Here is a 21,559-nt window from a genome sequence, read left to right as displayed (position 1 = left end):
TGGACAAAATTTTGTGACCCCGTGCAACTCACGGACATATATCTAGTAACAATAAATATGACTTCCCCTCAAGAAAAAACAATAAATATGACTGGCTATTTTCAAATTCGGGGAAATATTATTCCGGTCGTCCCATCGTTCTCTGAATTTTTTTACATTAAATAAGCCGATATGGCATAATATAAATGAAGAAAAAGATAATAAAAATTTCATGAGATGAAACTTGTTTGCACTGACTCCCACCAGCCTCGGCAGACGTATGTACATTGTACAGGGTGTTTGACTGTTTGTAAGTTGTAACAATGTACGTAGTGCAGCTCCGGTTAGCACAGCGGCCCCTGTTTTATCGGCCGAGATGGATCTACTAGCGCATATCTAGACACGACAATCCTCCCTTTTCCTGCAGCGTGCCGCCGACTGGACGCCGGCCGCGGCCGGCCACCCCCCGCCAGGCAGATTTGCAGCTTGCAGGTGGAGTGCCAAATTATCGGGCTGGGATTTATTTCCCGCTTTCCACGACGTAGTCGGTAGTCCTGTCCTGTCCTGCCCTGCCATGGCTGCCGATGCTGCGTCGCCCGCGCGGCACCGTGGCGTGGCAAACTCGCCGCTGCCCACTGCAGTCCACAGGTGCAGCAACAGTCCGCCGCCTGGCCTCTTGCGTGTGCGGAGCTGACCGCCATGCCCTGATGCCCCCATGCATGCCTGCTGCTTGGCCTGCGTCGTCGAGCGAGACGAATTGGCCGGCCGGCCGGCGCGCGCGTGCACGCACGCGCATGTTCGCTCACGTTCAGGGGTTAGATCGATTGGCATCCTTTTCCGCGATCGATTCCATCTTTACTGAAGATCTGAAGCATCGGAAAGCGGATTCGATGAGTGGTCGCTACGCGATTGCATTGCGAGTTTGCGACGCGGATCGGCCGCTCAGGGCTTCAGTGGCTCTCACTGTGCATGCATGCTCGCTCGCTAATGAAGGGCAGGCATGATGGCACGATGCACGTTCTGCTCGCAGACTAGTACCACGTCAGAAAAGTGAGAGAGACGGTTTCAATTTTTATTTCTTCGGCCTGTTCGTTTCAACTTAAAAACGATCGTGGATTATTACTGCGGACTGATTTGGCGTGAGAGAAAAATACAGTTCTGGCTTATAATCCACAATCGTTTACGACCGAATGAACATGCTGCTTTTCTACACGTACGTATATGTTGCAGTAGCAGTATATTTTACGCGCATGTCACAGACTGATGTCTGTGGATATAATCAGCCTATTCGCTGGTTGGTTTCTAGACTGGTTTGGGCTGGCTGGTGCTGGTTTATTGTGAGAGAAAAACACTGTTGTCTGGTTGATTTGGGCTGGCTGAAACCAACAAGCGAACATGCTGAATAAGAGTCTATTCAGTAGTGTATTCTACACATAGCACTAGCCTTCGAGCCTGTTTGGCTGGTATTAAAGCTGGCTAAAGCTATTTTATTATAAGAAAAAAATAATATAAATTCTGGCTGATAAGCCGGTTAATAAGTTCAAACGAACATAGCCTTCGGTGCCTGAATAATCGATGATGCAGGAGGAGGCCTTGGGAGTTGTGGTGTCAAGGGTTGAAGAACTGACGCCCTGTTCAACCTTTTACGTACTCGATCAGATCAGATTGATCATGTAAGCACCAGCAGCCATGTGAAAATCTAGACACCGAAACACACCGATTCAATTCTGTCTATTTTTAGGTATCATTTTTTTTTTGCGAAGTTTTAGGGTATCAATTTAATTCGGTCTAACAACCAACGAATAGCTTCCTGCACTGTACTTAAACAGAAGAGTCTGTCTACTGAACAAACAAGTGTTCTGTTGTCTTTCGGTAATCGGTTATTTCAAAGAGAAAAAACAACAAAAGAAACACAAAAGAAAAAAACGGTTGTTTTGTTGTCCTTCTGTAACCGGTTGTTCCAAAGGCAAAAAAACAACCGGATTTTAGGCTTCTGCCAACCGTTGTGTTGCAGCAGGCCAAGCAGAGTAGCATCAACCATCAATGGAGGAAAAACATGCATAAACAAAGCAGCTACGGCAGCAGCAACACAACAGAGAGAGAGAGGTTGGCAGTTGCCCTGGCTAGGCTACACATACAGTACACTCAAAGATACCCATGCACTCCACATGCGAACAAATATGAACATGCACTCTCTGTCCGAAAGAAGAAAGGAGAAAGGAGAGAGCCAAAACAAAAGTAGAGATGCATCCAAACTTGCATCGCCTTCAATGAACATGAACCAGCCAATGGAGTCGCTCTCTTTTCTTCTGGCCTTGTCGAAAGCCTAGCTGTAGCTGAGCCTCAAGCCCACAACGGACCTACAAAAGCAACAGTAATAAAAAAACAGAATATATATATATAGAACAGACAAATTGTGACTAATAACTTTCTACCAGAACATGTATATATCTATCTTTCTCCCATAAACAATCAACCAAATCTTCAATACCTAAAAGAGCAAGAACAACAAATGAATAGACAGTGATGACGCCACACACCGAGACTAATACATTCTACTAAAAGCACTAAATAGACATACTGAAGCGCCAACAATTGTTTCAGATTAACAAAAGTGTAACAATGAAATGCCAGAACTTATGAATAAAATCCATGTGCCAAAATTAAGGACACAAAGAAAACATAGCTGATGGACAGTATGTCAATATGATTGAAAAGTAATAATGCTATGCTAAATCCGACTACTGTATGGGGACAAATGTAACTCACTCAATGATGAGCAGGTATTTTGATTAGTCTCAACAGTAAAGCTACAAGTATGATATGATAGACCATGATAGTTAACAGATGTTCTTATGCCGGAAAAAGGAAAGGTATCTTTCTAGCAACATAACCATCGCGCTTGTTTCATCAATCAGACACTACTAGTACTGCTGGTTCTGAAAGCTCTGCATATTTTTTCAATGCCCAGATGGAGCTAGCACTGCGAAACAGATGTCTCTGTACTGGACTGAATAATGAACGGATCTCAAAACTGAAAACTGAGCTGAAAAAACAAAATGTCTCTAGACTAAACTAAATACTGAACAGAACTCAACAATAAACCCAATACTATCTTGCCAGCAAAAGAAGTTATAATACTCCTAAAAACTGCTATATCACTAATGAGGGAACACGAGGACAACAAGAGTTAAAGATCAAGAACAGGGGAGACAAACAAAGAATCAGGTATGAAGGAGATGACAGAGCTCATGGAGCTGACCTAACGTTGGTATAGCAGATGAGGCCTTCTTCTTGTCCCTGAGCTATTCATGAAATTCGTCAACAGCACAGAGAAATAAAAAAGAAACTATAATAAACAGAAACAGAAACTATACTAAAATGAAACTGAAACTAAACTAAAAATTAACCGAAAAGTAAAACTAAATGAAAATAAAAAATTAAAAAACAAAAAACTCTGAGACAAAAATTGATTACTGAACTATCTAAACTCATATCTCTCGATCTCTTCCTGCGGAGAGGCACTGCCATACCACCAGCACCCATGCTCAACATGATGGTAAATTGCCTCCTGCCTTGTCTTGCTCCTCCTCCAAACTAATAACAGATCAGCTAGCTAGCTTCCTTTCTATCTTTTGCACCATCTGCATAGCGGTGTAGGAGTAGCAGGATCTTGGTTGCTAGGAGTATGTTGCAAACATCTAGCTAGAAAAACAACTAGAATGTACATACATGGTTGCCTTGCCTCCTCAGGCCCCTAAATTTTTTTCTGGGAAGAAAAAAAAGACACGCCACAAAAGGCAAAAGTTGAAGATAGAAAAATGGATCGTGTACACATCTAGTTCCTTCTGAATTTTGATGCGCCCAGATGTCCAGAAATGGATCTTCATTGCTGCCGTTTCCTGACAACAACACCCACTTGCTGTGCCTAAATGCCCAAGGCGAAGGACGGCTAATCACGCCAATCGAACTAGCTAGAACTCAAATCATGGTCGTGGCCTCGTGGGGATCCAACGAGCGAGCAGAGAGGGGGCAGGCACAGATGTACCTTGCGAAGCAGATCTGACGCACAACTACAGGTTAAAACTTAAGAGTCAGGATGAAATCACCATAAATCTCGTCATCATGTAGGTGATCCACACGACAAAAAAACACACGAAGCAGAGCCACGGATCATTCGTTCTCATGCCAAAAATCACACAATCAATTTAAATAAAACCCAAACCAAACATGGTCCTCGGTACTACGGTTGATTTGAGTGCCCTGCCTTATCTGCGCGCGTAGTTATGAACGAGTCTGCCCTCAGACGCCGGGCGAGGAGGAGCCAGCCCCCGGACGTCGGGCGAGGCGGAGCCTGCCCCCGGACGTCGGGCGAGACAGAGTCTGCTCCCAGATGTCGGGCGAGGCGGAGCCAGCCCCCAAACGTCGGGCGAGGCAGAGTCTGCCCTCAGACGTCGGGCGAGGCGGGGCCAGCCCCTAGGGGTCGGGCGAGGTGGAGTCAGCCCTTAGATGTCGGGCGAGGCGGAGCCACCCCTCGGGAGTCAGCTTGGGGCAGGGCCCATGGTCTCGGTGGACGGACGAGGAGTGACCCGGTAAGCGGTGTAGTCTTGATCGCGTGGATGAATCGACGTTCGACGGTCATTAGCTCCTCCTCTTTGGGTACCCTAATATTGGTCCCCGACAAGATGGTTAATTAATTGATTCATCCCTACATCCACATCCACGTGATTTGGGTCGGGTATGGCCATATGGGTGAGTGCCTTGTTACCAGCTCCTAATAGCTCTATGAGAGAGAGAGAGAGAGAGTGAAGAGAGTGAAATATAGCACAAATGAACAGTGTAGCACATTAAATTGCAGGTGGAAGCTGGAACCAGGAGGAGGATCTGTGCCACGGGGGGGGGGGGGGGGGGGGGGGCGAAGAAGTAGACACCCCTTTCTCCTGTTTTACACTTAAAATAGTAAGAGTGAGGTCAACTTAAGAACATTTCAAGGGTTGGGTTAGCTGTCAAGCGATAAGACTAGGGCATGTTTGGAACGAAGGAATGAAAAACGTAGAAATGGGTAAAAACAAAGGAATATGATGGATGTGTACTGGTAAAACAGAGGAAAGGAAAAATACAGGAATTGAGTAGATAAGGGTGTTTGGAACACAGGAATTCATAACACTGGAATTATAGAACATCAACATGTGAATGATAAATGACCATTATTAGTGCTTAATGAAATGATAATATGTTAATTGCACATTTTATCTATGAATATCTTGTACGTGGGGCCATTGGACCTTCATGCAAGTGGGAGGCAAATTATAATACAGAAATAATCTCATCCATTCATTGCTTTCCCATGCGTTTCTCTCTCTCCTCTTTTCCAGAGGCACGTCCGCACAACCTAGAGCGCGCGTACGGCGGCTGGGCGATAAAAATATATTGTCGCGTGATGAGACTCTAATTTCAAAAAATAGAAAACCCTTCAATACGATGGCGGATGAAGATAATTTTTATATGTAAATTATAGACCTCGATGAGATCTACAACTTTGTAGTTTTGAGTTTTTTATTTGAGGACAGTAAGATGCTCGAAAAAATAATATAAAATTTCAGCACCATAATAATCGCCAACTAGCGCTTGCCGCATCAGAGTACTAATATATTATTTGTATTGAGTTAAATGAAAATACTTTTTATACCAAAGTTGTAGCTCTCAATGAGATCTACAACTTTGTAGTTTTGAGTTTTTTCATTTGAGGACGTTAAGATACTTAAAAAAATAATATAAAATTTTGGCGCCTCTTGGAAATATCAAAAGTACTGTTCATATGCAAAAACCGCCCAGAAGGATGAAATTTGAACTTTTTCAAGAGTTGGAGAACCAAAGTTATCCGGTTTTAAAGTTCGAGGTTGAAATCTATACTTTGGCGATAGTTGGAGGGTGTAAATTATACTTTACCCTTTTTATAAAACCTGCAGAAACTGAACGTTTGATGCGGTATAAAATAGATTCATTTGATCCACGAACTCGAGATGAGTTAAGTCATTGTACATGCACCGTGCGAGTCTCATCCATTCTCTGTTGTATTCTTTCAGATGATTGACTACAACGTGCCTGGAGGTGAGGAGGCATCCATCAGAGATCAGACCACTACATAGCACCAGAACCTCATTTTGTAACACAACAGAGCAAAGTTTCCGAGTTCATATATTTGGACATATTCAAATTAAGTAGAAGCTGATGATACTATATAGTACAAAACAAAAGACTTATGAGCTTTGAAATCTCAAGCAAAATCCAGAGTGGATCTCTACAGCTATATAAACTCTTCTAACACGCTAACCGTACCTTTTCTTTTTAAGGGAAAATGAATCGAGGTCTGTCAGTGGTCGATAGTTACTTGCTGTTGAAACAAGGAAGCGAGGTTGCTGAAGATGAATTCTTCCTCGCTTGTGTTCTTGGCTGGTGTGTCGAGTGGGTAATGTTGCTGATGACCCTTCTCACTATGATTGTTCTGGTCAAAACAACGAAATTTCTGATTATTTTGTTGCAATGAAATACATGCAGTTTCAAGCATGTGCATTGCTACTTGATGATATCATGGATGATTCTCATACAAGGAGAGATCAGATTTGTTGGCACCGACGGCCTGAGGTCCTTCAAATGACATCTCACTTTCTCTTCTCTATGTATCCATTTTTATCATTTGAGTCCAGAATTTGTCTATTCAATTAAGCTACAAAGTATATTCGTTTTCTTCCTTTTTTTAGGTTGGTCTTCATGGCATAAACGACGGTATTCTACTGAAATGCCACATCGCACGCTTGATAAAAAGTACTTTAGAGAAAAGCCTTACTACATAGACATCTGTGAACTATGGAACGAGGTCAGTCCCCTTCGGATAAAAACACTACAGAAATCGGCAAATTTGTAACAAACTAACAACACAAGTCAATGACTACTATTTGGATCTCACGTGCAGATAGCATTGCAGACTTCGCTTGGACAGATGCTTGATCTTATCAGCACACATAATGTGGCGAATGACGTTGCAAAATACAATATTGAAGTGTATGTGATTTATCTGACTGGTTAAATTAAATATTCCATTGTCTGTGCTAATGCATTTTTCTTTTGCTGCATAGGTACCGTCGTATTGTCAAGTACAAGACCTCTTACTACTCTTTTTATCTTCCTGTGAGTCTGAAGTTCAGAATAACTACCTATTCTCAGTCATGCATATGAAAATATTTATCTTTTGTATTCTTATGAAAAATCATGTGCTAAGCTATAAATGTTGTCTAAAAGCTATTTTTCAGCACATATTATTAGTAGACATATAAATGTTGTCTAAAAGCTATTCTTCAGCACATATTCTTAGTAGGCTTGCCAACGAAAAGGTGTTTCCATCAGGTGGATTTATTGGGAGATTTTTAATATGAAATTTGAGTGTGAACTGAATCCTAACGAACTGAACACAAAGGACCCTGTCCAAGCATGCCCCAATAATTAAACATCGTTAGCACACCTAGCAATTGCTCAACGGATTTGCCTTTTGAATTAAATTTCACACTCACTCCCAGTTTCCACACCAATCCTTCCACGATGATGATATTCCTTCATAAGATAACTTTTAGTACTACATTACATATCTACCGCTCTTTTGAATTAAGACACTCAGATTTTGTCCTCTACAATGGCTTTAGGTGGCTTGTGCATTGCTGTTGTATGGCGCAAAACTTGAAAACTTCAGTGGCCTAAGGGATGTGCTTATTGAAATGGGCATATATTTTTCAGGCACAGGCATGTCATTTTTTATGGAATATTACGGCTGGTGCTAGTTTACATTTCCCTTGACAGCTACCCAACATTATATTTTCCAGGATGATTATTTGGATTGCTTTGCAGATCCTAATACAATAGGGAAGGTAAAATAGAGGTCAAAATATTACCAGAAAGTTATTTTTTAACAGAATAGGTATGTCATGTTGTGCTCTTCTCCATTGTAGATTGGAACTGATATTGAAGATCACAAGTGTTCCTGGTTAATTGTACAAGCTCTTGGCCATGCCAACAGTGACGAGATAGAAGTACTGCTGGTAAGTAATTTGTTAATAATTGTTTAGCTGATAATTCAATGAAAAATGACATCATACATTGTTTTCTAGAAAAACTATGGAAAGAAGGATTCAACTTCGGTTTCAAAAGTGAAAAACACTTATTCTACTCTTGATTTGAAGGTAACTGGATTGAGACACATGGATGCTGTTTTCCAACTTATTTTTTTTTTGAACGTACTGGCAGGAGCTCTGCCTTTCAATTAAGATGTGATAAGAAAGTTTATGTACAAGCAAAGGCAACTAGGTTAAACTCCCCCCCCCCCTCCTTAAACATGCGAGCTAAATGTAATCGAATGCTCTCTTCCTTTGCTCAATGTCTTCCTTAATCCTTGCGGCCACCTGCGTCGCCGTTTCACTCATATTGTCGAAAATTCTCCTGTTTCTCTCTTTCCATATATTCCAAAAGGTGTAGATAGCTACTCCGTTAAGCCTACGATGCTCCGCTCTTGGCGCTTTTGCCGCCGCGTCTTCCCACCATGACTTGATATGGGTGGGGTTTGCATTTTGCTGTTGTTGGATTTGAGTGAAGTTTTCCCACGTGAGGATTTGATTCCAAACCGCCTTTGCAAAAGGGCAACTAAGGCATAGGTGGAGGCTTGTCTCTAAAGGTCCATTGCACATCACGCACTGTTGTAGGTGAGGCCATCCTCTTTTTTGTAGGTTTTGTGCCGTTAGAATTTTGTCTTGTACTAAGATCCATGCGAAGATCTTGCATCTGTTCTCCACATGCGCTTTCCAAATCAAGTCCGTACCAAAGTGGAGGAGCGAACCTCTGAATTGTATTCTGTAGGCCGATCGGGTGGAGTAGTTCCCATCGTTGGTCCAACGCCAGGTGATGGTGTCCTGGACGCCCTGTTGCAGGTGCACATCCTGTATGCGTATCCAGAGGGACACAAACTCCTCTATGTGGATGGCCGAGGTGATTTTCCTTCCAAGTTTATGCATCCAATTGTTGTTTCGGAGCTCTTGCTGCACCGTTCGGTTTGTCCTTGATAGCAGGCGGAATAAGTTGGGGGCTAGGTACTTAGGAGCTTGATCATCGAGCCAACCGTGGTGCCAAAACTTTGTCTTTGCACCATTCCCCAAGGAAATAATGATTGAGGAGTTGAAGAGAAGGCGGTCATCCTCAGTACATGGAAGCTCTGAGCCGCTCCAAGATTTGGAGTCGTCCACCCAATCTTGCCATAGCCATCGTAAACGGAGGGCTCGCCCAAATCTTTCGAGGTCCGGGACTCCTAACCCTCCCATGTCTTTTAGCCTGGTAACCGTTTGCCAGTTAACTAGACAGTGGCCACCATTTGCATTCTCGTCCCCCTTCCACAAGAAAGATCTCTTGATTTTGTCTATCTTTTTCTTAGCCCAAGCGGCTAGAGGAAACACTGTCAGGTGGTATGTTGGCATTGAGGATAGGACAGAGGTTACAAGAGTGAGGCGTCCCGCTCTGTTTAGTAGTCTTCCTTTCCATTTGGGTAGTCTTTGCCCAATACGGTCTATGAGAGGTTGCACGTGGACCCTTTGCAGTGTTCTAATGTGTAGTTGAAGGCCCAAATATTTGCATGGGAATCCCCCTCTGGTGCCGGTGAAAGGTGCCAGGACTTGGTCTAGGTCCACGTTTGCACAACCAATAGGATGTACTGAGCTCTTTTGTAGGTTAATATGAAGTCCGGAGAATGTGCCAAAAGCCCGCAGGATGATTTTGACGGCGTCCACATCGTCGTACGTGGGGTTGACGAAAATGGCCGCGTCATCTGCATACATTGAGGTTCTCCATTTTGCCGTCGTGATTGGTAAAGGGGTGAGTATCCCCTGTTGGGTTGCCAGGTCAAGTAACCGTTGAAGCGGGTCCATGGCTAGGATGAAAAGCATGGGGGAAAGCGGATCCCCTTGGCGGACACCTCTGGCATGGCTAAAAGTGGCCCCCCGTCTTCTGTTCAGGATGGGTGTCGAAGTGGATGTACGTAGGAGGATGGAGATCCACTCACGCCATCGTTGGCCGAAGCCCAGAGCCTGAAGAGTCTCAAGCAAGTATCCCCAATGCACCGTGTCAAAGGCTTTATGGATGTCAAGCTTCATGAACAAAGCCGGAAGCTTATGCTTGTGTAGTCTTTTTATCGCGCCCTGGACGTACAGAAAATTATCATGGATGCTTCTGTGTTTTATAAAAGCGCTCTGGCAGTTCGAAACAAGGGAGTTGAGTCGAGGGGCAAGTCTGTTAGCTAACACTTTGGAGAAGATCTTTGCAATGGCATGGACTAAGCTGATGGGTCTAAAATCAGTGACTCTTGTCGCATCGGTTTTTTTTGGTAGAAGGATTATGGATGCCGAATTTAGCCACTCGAAGCCCTGTGCATTCAGATTGACTAGACTGATCATTGCCGCCATAATGAGCATGCTATGATATTTGAAGTCATAATGAGGTGAATAGACTTATTTTATGCTTAAGTCATAATGAGCATGCTATGATATTTGAAGTTTGAAATTTTAGTAAGAAATTGGTCGTTTGCGCGCTCTGCAAAACAGACATGAGGGGGGCATATATTGTTTTTTTTTTCCCAAACTTATATTTTATAGTTCATGCAGCATTCCTATTCCAGCATCTTCAGTTGACATGATTTCCTGTCATCCGACTTTATGAGATTTTTGTAGTGAGGCAATGTGGTGCATTTAACTCTGATGGAGTCATTTATTTGTTGGAAGTTGAAAGTTGAAACTTCAAATTTCAATCAGCTTGCCCTCATTTGCCTCAACATGACTCTTCTGTCGTGTCCTAGGACATCTTCTCTGAGTTCGAAGATCGAGCTTACAAACACTTGGTCACGTCTATTGAAGCTCAAAATGATCGCGCGGTGCAGGAGATCCTGAAATCCTTTCTGAAGAAAATCCATCGCCGGAACAAGTAGATGAAGACGACGGAGATTGCCTAGTTCCCACTGACCTATATCTCATGAGGAAGATGACCGCACACACCTATGTTATCAACGCGATTTTCCTTTTCCATTCATTAAGATTATATTCACGCCATGTTCAGAGCATATTGATTATCTAGATTGTGGTTGATGTGAAAAATGTGCGGCTTATGTGCCACGCGCATTCCATTCATTAAGATTATATTCACACCATGTTCGGAGCAGATTGATTATCTAGCTTGTGGTTGATGTGAAAAATGTGCGGCTTATGTGCCACACGCCAAACACCGTGCGCTTTACGTGTGACGCTAGACTAGGAGTTCTGACCAGGACTCGGAAGTTCCGATGTCAACCGGATGTCCAGTGCCATCCCACATCTACATGCATAGTAGCATAGATGTGACGAAATGGCAATCGTTATGGTTTTATTGTAAAGGACTAGCAAACCACAACTTTTGTAGCAATGGACATCTCCAAGCATGCTAGTGAGGGCCGTTAAAATGTGCATATAAGAGGGGCCCCATTAGAGCATGCACAACTTTAGTTTGCCATATGTCAGCAGCAAACCTAGGTTTTGATTATTGAAGATCAGCAGATAAACAACAATAACTGAAATTGGAAAAGTAGGTAAACATGAAGAGAATGTAAAAAACATATTAGTATATTTTGTTGAGGGTTTCATTTTTTGGGATATTGACCCTTTAAATTTATATATATATATATATATAGTAGGAAGGCCTTACGCCATGTAGAGTGAGTCACTTAAAAACATGCCTTCAACCCAAACAACCTCAAATAGATATAACATGGGCTAACCTAGAAGCCCCTAGGTCGCTCCTAGGGTGGCACGTACCTCGTCCCCCCTATGAGTATATATAGAACCGGAATGATGTCCATGATGCACTAGTTTGTACATTAAGCTTCTCCTACCGGTAATCCACCCATGAGCCTGACGACTCCTATCCCATAGTCATAGCATTATCAATGGTGATGTGAACATCATCATGCCATGTCCTTGCTTGGCTGCTCATGTTATATCCCCATGGTCCATGGAGAACACCTTTGTTTAGAAAAAGAATGCTTGCCCTAAACTATCATGGTAAGTGGGGGTAAGAACTTAGGAAGGAGCAAGTAGGGCAAGAGAGCTATCAACTTGTGTTGAGAACTCTTATAAACCTGTCTGATAAAACATGAGTCTTGTACTATTGTAGCGAGAACTCTTTGAACCCCAATCATAAGACATGAGTGAGTCTACATGGGGTATATCCGTATATGAGACAATAATGTCTCTAGACCCCTTAACTATTACAATATGTTCACATACTACTCCCTGAGATACCAAAGTTACTACATCCATTTGAGGATGGACAGTTGGACACTATAATAGGAGCTGGAACGATTGTTAGGGACTAGAGCAATGTTCTCAAATCCATAAATACCACCCCACAATGCCATCCGGATGAAATTGATGCTATAGTAGTCTTGTGGGTCTCGGTAGCCCCAATCAAGAGCCCCTTATGCGGGAACATTCCATGGGGCTTGGTATCGTTCAGGTCGCTTTAATATGTAACGTATCAAATTTTTGTGCCAAGATTATTAGATAGCAAAAAAACATAAACTTTTTTTTAATTTCTTTTACTGGATTGTGTGTTTACATGTAGATCTAATCAAACATCCCTTCTTATCTTAATTCAAAAATCCACCTCAAGGTTTTATTTTAAAAATTCAAAATTTCGTCGACAAAACCCAAACCTCTAGAAGGTTAGTTTTGAACCAGTACTTGTATAAACCGATATTTGTTTGAATCAACACTTACTCTAAACCAATATTATTTTCAAACTATGCTTGGACAAGTTGTCTTGGCTAGAATTGAAGAGCCTTAAAACCAACATATTATGAAAACTCACAACCATTCCCTTTTAGAAAAACGCCATAGAAATATTCACATAAACAAGAACCATTTAATTAGAAATTGGTTTTCAATAAAACTACTTGGAATTATTTTACCCATATTTTTGGAAGTTAGTGGCAGTATTCCATGAAAAGAATAAGCACAAATCAGGAAGAATATAAAAAGTGCAAAAGGAGAAAAAAAACTGTAAAAGAATTGTTTGAAAAAGGAACGGCCCATGTTGCACTAGAAAAGCCCGCACGGCTGCGCTCCCCTCGGCCGAACACCTCCGACTGGGCTATCGCGGCATTGCCGCCGCCGCCGCGTGCGCTCTCTTTCTCTCTCGCTCTCACTGTCGCGCGGCGACGAGCCGACGACTGGGCTACCGCCGCCCTACGCCAGGGGCCCAGGTCTTCATCGGGCTCTTCGCTAGCAGCGAGCTCCCACCAGGTATGCCTGCCCCTGCCGCTTCCCTTCACAGCTTCCCTCACTGCTGCTGTGCCAAACCGAGCACCCAAACCATAACTTAAGCTATTTGTCTATTTGCAATCGGATCTGATCTAATCGCAAGTGTATACATGTATTACGCCTGCTAACTTCTAGTTTGTTTTTGCAAAAAAAATATCCGGTGTACATGTCTCGTGTACTCCCATGTCCTCTACTGGGTCCGCTCCTGGTCGTGAGACCAACACTCGGTCACTTGTGCTTGCTGTTCAGCAAGCTACCAATAAGTCAATAGTATATGCAGTATATCTAGGAACAGCTATTGGTTGACAGCATGTGTGTAGACAGCGTAGTTATATTAGGTGGTAAATTTGATTCTGGCTTAACAGCACTGTTTACTACAGCAATTCTGTGTTACAGCGATTTAGAAGACAAGTTCTAGCATCACATGAATGTTGGACTATTGGATGGCAAGTAGCTTGTTTGACTAGGCAGAGTTTGTATCATCATGTTGCAGTAATAATCAACTTTGTAGCTGCGTTGGTAGCACTTGTTTTCAATGTTTAGTTAACAGGATTAGGGTTTTGAAGGTTCAACGTTTGTGCTAAATGTTCCTCCTCTCCTAGTTTTTGAAGTTTGAACTTACCTTTAAAGCACACTAACACAGTGAACTTGTAGAAAAAGTCACTTCTTTCTTTTTTAAAAACATGTTTGTGCTTCACTTGAGAACTGTTTTGCATAAGTTTATTAGTAGCAGTACCTTCCTGACATTTGAAATAATGGCACCATAATCTATGAGATCACAAATAAAACAGATGAAATGTTGTCATTTTGAAAAGAAATGCTCATCTATCACGATTGTTTGATCTTCTTTGCTTCTCCATGCTCAATCTCTCTGTACATTTATATTATACCATTGCAACACTTCTGCAGTTTCACTGTAGACTTAACAGAACACTGATTGCTGATTGATTTGGTGCAGATCTCCCATTCATTTTTTTGAAATAAAAATCCTTGGGCTTGGGATGGCATCACCTGTCCAAATGACTGCAAGCAATCTATTACGCACAGAAGGCTTTTCTGGAAATATGGTATGCAATCTATCATCTATGAAGTAACACAACTTTTTTTTTGGCTGGCATTAGTTTATTCTTATGTTTTTTATCTACATAGGGACAAAGATATGGTTTAATTGCTGCGAGAAGTCTTGGATCAAGAAGGTTGCGAATGACCCAGCATTGCTTTCATCAACAGCATCTTTGTTGGAGACATGTACAAAGAGGTGTGGTTCGTAATATCAGATCATCATCATCTCCTGGGGCTGTGGTATCCAAGGGGTTTGACAGTCCATTAGTTGAGAAACCTGATACTTCATTGGATGTTGGAATTATTCATTTGTACCGTATACCATTTCTTCAAGAAAGTGAAACTATGGAGCTGCTCAAGAAAGTGAAGGCGAAGGTTTCTGCTAAAATTGTTGATATACTGACCGAGCAGTGCTTCAACATTCAATTGGATAATCCACTCACCCCTGAGAAGCTTTCAACGCTTCATTGGCTCTTAGCAGAAACTTATGAACCAGACAAGTTGCAAAGTAGGAGCTTTCTGGAGGAGGAAGTATCTAGAAGTTCCTGTGCTGTTATTGTTGAGGTCGGTCCCCGGATGACATTTTCGACGGCATTCTCGACCAATGCTGTCTCAATTTGTAAATCTCTCTCATTAGTAGAAGTGAGCAGACTGGAGCGGTCGAGAAGATACCTTTTGCGCCTTGAGCCTGGTAGTGGTCCACTTGATGAAAGTCTGCTCAAAGAATTTGCTGCATTGGTTCACGATAGAATGACAGAGTGCATTTATCCCAAAAAGCTGACAGCATTTCAGTCAGATGTAGTTCCTGAACCTGTCTGTGTTGTTCCAGTCGTTGAAAGAGGAGAAGAAGCATTGGAAGAAATAAATGTGAAGATGGGGCTTGCTTTTGATAAACAAGATATTGACTACTATACACACCTCTTCAGAGATGATATTAAACGCAATCCGACTACAGTGGAACTTTTTGATATTGCACAATCCAATAGCGAACATAGTAGACATTGGTTTTTCAATGGAAAACTTGTTATAGATGGAGAGACCATGCCTGCCACTTTGTTCCAGTTAGTGAAGAGCCCTCTGAAAGCCAACCCCAATAACTCTGTCATCGGGTTCAAGGATAACTCGAGTGCAATAAAAGGATTCCCAGTAAACCATCTACGCCCAACAATTCCAGGTTCCAGTTCACCATTATCCATCATGATGCGTGAGCTTGATATTTTATTCACAGCAGAAACCCATAATTTTCCATGTGCTGTTGCACCATACCCGGGAGCCGAGACAGGTGCAGGTGGCCGTATAAGAGACACGCATGCCACTGGAAAGGGTTCTTTTGTTGTTGCTTCCACTGCTGGTTACTGTGTTGGTAATCTTCGAATTGACAATTCAAATGCACCCTGGGAGGACCCTTCATTTTCTTACCCAGTGAATCTGGCCTCTCCATTGCAAATTCTTGTCGATGCTAGTGATGGTGCCTCTGACTATGGGAACAAGTTTGGTGAGCCTCTAATTCAGGGATATACCAGAACATTTGGGATGAGGTTGCTAAATGGGGAGCGGCGTGAATGGTTGAAGCCTATAATGTTCAGTGGAGCTATTGGGCAAATTGACCATGCACACATATCGAAGTGTGATCCAGAAATTGGCATGCTAGTTGTGAAGATTGGTGGTCCAGCATACAGAATTGGTATGGGCGGTGGTGCTGCCTCGAGTATGGTTAGTGGCCAGAACGACGCAGAGCTTGATTTCAACGCTGTACAGCGTGGAGATGCTGAGATGGCACAGAAATTGTATCGTGTGGTCAGGGCATGTGCAGAAATGGGAGAGAATAACCCTATCATTAGCATTCATGATCAGGGTGCAGGAGGAAACTGTAATGTTGTTAAGGAAATAATATATCCAAAGGGTGCTGAAATTGATATCCGTGCAATTGTTGTTGGTGATCATACATTGTCGGTCTTGGAGATATGGGGTGCTGAGTACCAGGAACAGGATGCGCTACTTGTGCAACCTGAGAGCAGAAGCCTATTAGAGTCGCTTTGTGAGAGGGAAAGAGTTCCAATGGCTGTCATTGGGAAAATTGATGGCTGTGGAAAAATTGTGTTGATTGATAGCGCTGCTGTGAAGCATGCCAAGTTGAATGGCCTCCCTCCTCCACCCCCTGTTGAAGAACTTGAGCTTGAAAAAGTTCTAGGAGACATGCCTCAGAAGACCTTCAAGTTCAAGCGTGTTTCTCATGTCACAGAGCCTTTAGACATTTCACCTGAGGTAACACTTTTGGATGCTCTGAAGCGAGTATTAAGGCTCCCATCTGTGTGTTCAAAGCGTTTCTTGACCACAAAGGTTGATAGGTGTGTGACAGGCCTTGTTGCACAACAGCAGACAGTTGGACCTCTCCAACTTCCGCTTGCTGATGTGGCTGTGATTGCACAGACATACACAGACCTAACAGGTGGTGCTTGCAGCATTGGAGAACAACCAATAAAGGGTTTGCTTAATCCTAAGGCCATGGCCAGACTTGCTGTTGGGGAGGCCTTGACTAATCTTGTCTGGGCTAAGGTTACATCACTTGCTGATGTCAAAGCAAGCGGGAATTGGATGTACGCTGCAAAGCTTGATGGCGAAGGTGCAGATATGTATGATGCAGCTGTCGCATTGGCTGACTGCATGATTGAACTTGGTATTGCAATAGATGGGGGAAAAGACAGTCTTTCCATGGCAGCCCAATGTGATGGTGAACTCGTCAAGGCTCCTGGAAATCTGGTCATCAGTACTTACGTGACATGTCCTGATATAACATTGACAGTAACCCCTGATTTGAAGCTTGGTAATGATGGAATCCTTCTGCATATTGACCTCGCTAAAGGAAATCGCCGTCTTGGTGGTTCTGCTCTTGCACAAGCATTTGATCAAATTGGAAATGATTGCCCGGACATTGATGATGTTCTGTACCTGAAGAAGGTTTTCGAGGCCATTCAGGAATTGCTCAGTCAACGTCTTATTTCAGCAGGCCATGACATAAGCGATGGTGGCCTTATTGTGAGTGTTCTTGAGATGGCATTTGCTGGTAATTGTGGTTTTAAGCTCGACATAGACTTGGAAGATAGGAGCCTTCTTGAAGGACTTTTTGCAGAGGAGCTTGGCCTTGTTATTGAAGTGCACTCAAAATATATCAATATCGTGAAGCAAAAGCTTGAAGCAACAGGCATTTCTGCTAATGTAATTGGAGAAGTTACTTGCTCACCAGACATAGAAGTTTTTGTTGATGGCAATCTGCATCTCAAGGAAAAAACTTCAGATCTCAGGGATCTCTGGGAGGAAACGAGCTTCCAGCTTGAGGAGTTACAACGTCTGAAATCTTGTGTCAAACTTGAGAAAGAAGGATTAAAATGCAGAACATCGCCGTCATGGTCTCTGTCTTTTACTCCCAAATTCACAGATGAGAAACTGTTGATTGCTTCCTCAAAACCAAAGGTCGCTATCATTCGTGAAGAAGGGAGCAATGGGGACAGGGAAATGGCTGCTGCATTCCACGCTGCTGGGTTTGAACCATGGGATATCACAATGTCAGACCTCTTGGCTGGGAAGTCTTCTCTAACAGAGTTCCGTGGGATTGCGTTTGTTGGCGGTTTTAGCTATGCAGATGTGCTAGATTCAGCGAAAGGTTGGGCTGCATCGATCAGGTTTAACAAACCCCTTGTTCAGCAATTTCAGGATTTCTATCATAGGCCAGACACGTTCAGCCTTGGAGTATGTAACGGTTGTCAGCTTATGGCTCTTCTTGGCTGGGTACCAGGATCTGATGTTGGAGGTTCTCTTGGTAAAGGTGGAGATATGTCCCAACCCAGGTTTATTCACAATGAATCCGGTCGTTTCGAGTGCCGGTTTACCAGTGTGTCCATTGGGGATTCTCCTGCTATCATGTTCAAGGGGATGGAAGGTTCTACCTTGGGTGTTTGGAGTGCTCACGGCGAGGGAAGAGCTTTCTTCCCAGATGAAAATGTTCTAGCTACTGTTGTGAAGTCTAATCTGGCACCTGTGAGATATTGCGATGATTTTAACAACATAACCGAGACCTATCCCTTCAATCCTAATGGTTCTCCACTAGGTATTGGAGCCCTTTGCTCCCCTGATGGGAGGCACCTTGCTATGATGCCGCATCCGGAGCGTTGCTTCATGATGTGGCAATACCCATGGTATCCCAAGGAATGGCAGGTTGAGAAGAGTGGCCCCAGCCCTTGGCTGCGGATGTTCCAGAATGCTAGGGAATGGTGTTCATAGTGCAGGTAAATTAGTCTTATTAACTGCTTTCTGCTTCTGTTTGTGGCACTATGAAATCAATTTTAGCAGAACCTTTAACTTCCTGTGCACCGTTACATTTCCGTAGAACCAATGGTTAGGACTGAGAATGTTATTAACATGTTATTGAGTTTCATTTCGTAGAACCTTATTCTCTCCCTTTTTAACAAAGTACACTGATTGAACTTTTGGATACACAGAGAAGCCATGTGTTGGTCTGTTTGAACTCTTCAAATTGATTCAATGACCCAGTTAGCCTAGCTGTCAGATTGTCACAAATCAGCAAGACAATCAATCAGTCCAAATTACCTAATAGATTTAAAAATTCCAGAGTCCCTGTCAAAGCAACATTTACTCTTGATTTAACTTTATCTGCTACTTTGTGTATGATCTATAAAGTTGCTGAGCACTTTATTCTCTTTATGTTCTATCGGAATTTTCTGTTTTTTTTTTCTTGAACAAGTAGGAGAGCTGTGTATCTTTATATTAAGAAGAAAAGGGGCAAGAATCCTTGCAACATACACCTGAAATTTTGTGTTGCAGCTGGACTTTGAGCTTTCTTGTTCGTTTCCGTGCTCTGTTTGGTGCAGCTTGCCATATTATGCTTAATAGTTGTTCTAAGTTTGGTGCAGCTTGCCGTATTGTGCTTACTCTACTAGTTGGGCTATATGATTTTGCAGGGCAGTGTTTGGCTTCAGCAATGTGGTCATCACCGGGGTACCAGCTATTGCGAGTATGGATGGTTCTCATTCGATGACCCCCTATTTTGCGGAATAAAGGTGTTTGACCAGCAGTGCGTTTATCCAATAGCTGATAACGAGTTTCAAGTTTGAAATTTAAAAAATGGAAAACTACCTGGTTGTCGCTTAGCCCGTGAGGACGCCGGATCTGACTCCATGTCTTGTTGATGGTTGCCAAAGATATAATAACTGTCATCCCTCATCAGTGAATTTCCCAAGTAACACAGAGAATGCTTGCTCTGTTACCCAAATTAAATGCTTATGCGATGTTGTTTTTGTATTGTCTGCCTGATTTCCTCCGGTGCTGTGGCAGTCTTAGAATCCCATATTACTGCACTGACATTTCACTTTTCCATGCTTTGTGCCATAAATGCTTGAAGTGAACTGTCTATTTTTCAGTTCAAAAGAACCTGGTGGCAGGGGACATGTACAGATAACATAAGCTTCTAACAGTTCAAAAGAACCTGGTGGCAGGGGACACGTACAGATAACATAAAGGGGTGTTTGGATTCAGCAATTAAAATTTAGGAGATGTGTTAGGAGAATATTGCATGGGGTGTTCGGATACTAATAAAAAAATAAATTACATAATCCGTCAGTACTTCACGAGATGAATTTTTTAAGCCTAATTAATCCGTCATTAGCATATATTTACCGTAGCAAAACATTGTCAAATCATGGACTAATTAGGCTTAAAAGATTCGTCTCATAAATTAGTCGTAAACTATGTAATTAGTTTCGTAATTAGTCTATATTTAATACTCTATGTATGTGTCCAAATATCTGATAAGACAGCGACTAAAATTTCGGAGGGGCATCCAAACACCCCCTAAGCTTCTAACAGTTCAAAAGAACCTGGTGGCAGGGGACACGTACAGATAACATATATGACTCCTATCAACAGACAATAGACTCCTATCAACACCAGGGGACACGTACAGATAACATATATGACTCCTATCAACAGACAATAGACTCCTATCAACAGACAATAACTGGTGGCTAATTTTTGGTGAGGCTGGGTCTACTTGACGAAAAAGGGGCATCTTATTTCAAAGATGCTGCAAGGTGCGTCTATACGGATTGCTCGTCTGATGGCACTTTTAAGCATCAACACAGCTTGTTACACAACTAGCTTGTATACAGACAACTATGGTTGGTTCATGTGAGTTGTACACTTATACTGCTATATACCATATTTTTCTCCGTGAATGAAGGCAAACACTCGCCCTAAGTGGATGGATTTTCTGCTTTTTCCATATCTTTGCCATCCACACAATTGATTACTGTAGTAGTGCTGTGCTCCTTTTTTTACCTGTGATTAGGCATGTCCTTGGACCTTGGAGTTTGGATCGCATTATTACCAAACTCCTCTTTTGACACCTGGATGAACGGATTAGCATCAGCAAGCACAAGCAATAGAATAATACATGCGTTACAATTTTGCTGTAGATCAACGAGAAGGTGTCCTAGATTTTCTAAGGCCAATTTTGGTAGGATCTCATGGGCATTAAATAAACTGACATGGTACAGTATAGAAGAAGAGAGACATGAACATTAAATAAACTGACATGGTACAATATAGAAGAAGAGAGACGATGAAAGTTTCATAGGGTGAAATTGTTTCCATTAAAGAGTCTTGAAAAATAAAGATACAAAACTCTCACTAAAACTGGAAGAGCTACCATGGCAGCGGCGGCGGCGAGAGCACCGGAGAGGTTGATGACAACATTATTGGAGGCGGCGAGAGCCATGCCAATGCTGAACATGTGTCCTCGTCGAGCTAGAGCTATTGTATAGTTGTTGCCTTGTTGGTCTTTACCAATCTATATGAAAGAAAAATATCAAGGGACCATTTAGTTGTGCTTCTTCAGCGGCTTCCGGAGTAATGCACAGGGCTATCAAACGGGACACAACAAAATAGCTATGCATTTTGAGAGGCCTGCGCCTGCAGGAGTTGGAGGAGCTGAAAAATATAGCTTCTTCCGTCTCCTCCTTGTGATGCTCGATTGGAGATCGATGTCCCAAGGTCCACATGCTTCCGTTCTCTTCCCTCACACGCCAGCCGCCGACGACATAGACCACATAGGCGCGCAAGCGTGCGAG

General features: G+C 42.7%; 1 protein-coding gene and 1 pseudogene across 1 annotated transcript; both read left to right on the top strand.

Annotated features, from left to right (window-relative positions):
• The first annotated feature begins 6,065 nt into the window (after nt 1-6,065).
• Nucleotides 6,066-11,081, top strand: LOC136497927 (farnesyl pyrophosphate synthase-like; annotated as a pseudogene).
• A 2,095-nt stretch (nt 11,082-13,176) lies between these two features.
• On the top strand, nt 13,177-19,912 carry LOC136497824 (probable phosphoribosylformylglycinamidine synthase, chloroplastic/mitochondrial). Its single transcript, XM_066493685.1, has 4 exons — nt 13,177-13,337; nt 14,314-14,422; nt 14,505-18,700; nt 19,394-19,912. The coding sequence occupies exons 2-3, from the start codon at nt 14,357-14,359 to the stop codon at nt 18,693-18,695; spliced, it is 4,257 nt and encodes a 1,418-aa protein (XP_066349782.1). The 5' UTR covers nt 13,177-13,337; nt 14,314-14,356; the 3' UTR covers nt 18,696-18,700; nt 19,394-19,912.
• The last annotated feature ends 1,647 nt before the right edge of the window (nt 19,913-21,559 follow it).

The sequence above is a fragment of the Miscanthus floridulus genome, chromosome 12 (assembly GCF_019320115.1).
Source record: "Miscanthus floridulus cultivar M001 chromosome 12, ASM1932011v1, whole genome shotgun sequence".
NCBI classification, from domain to species: Eukaryota; Viridiplantae; Streptophyta; class Magnoliopsida; order Poales; family Poaceae; genus Miscanthus; species Miscanthus floridulus.
The sequence above is the reverse complement of the archived record's forward strand: the minus strand, read 5'-3'. Positions and strand labels throughout refer to the sequence as shown.

What these genes read in the sequence shown, in the direction of transcription:
- LOC136497824 (XM_066493685.1), top strand. Translation starts at nt 14,357, where the DNA reads ATGGCATCACCTGTCCAAATGACTGCAAGCAATCTATTACGCACAGAA. An exon ending in AAGGCTTTTCTGGAAATATG is followed by an intron (nt 14,423 to 14,504) that starts GTATGCAATCTA and finishes TTATCTACATAG; the next exon opens with GGACAAAGATATGGTTTAAT.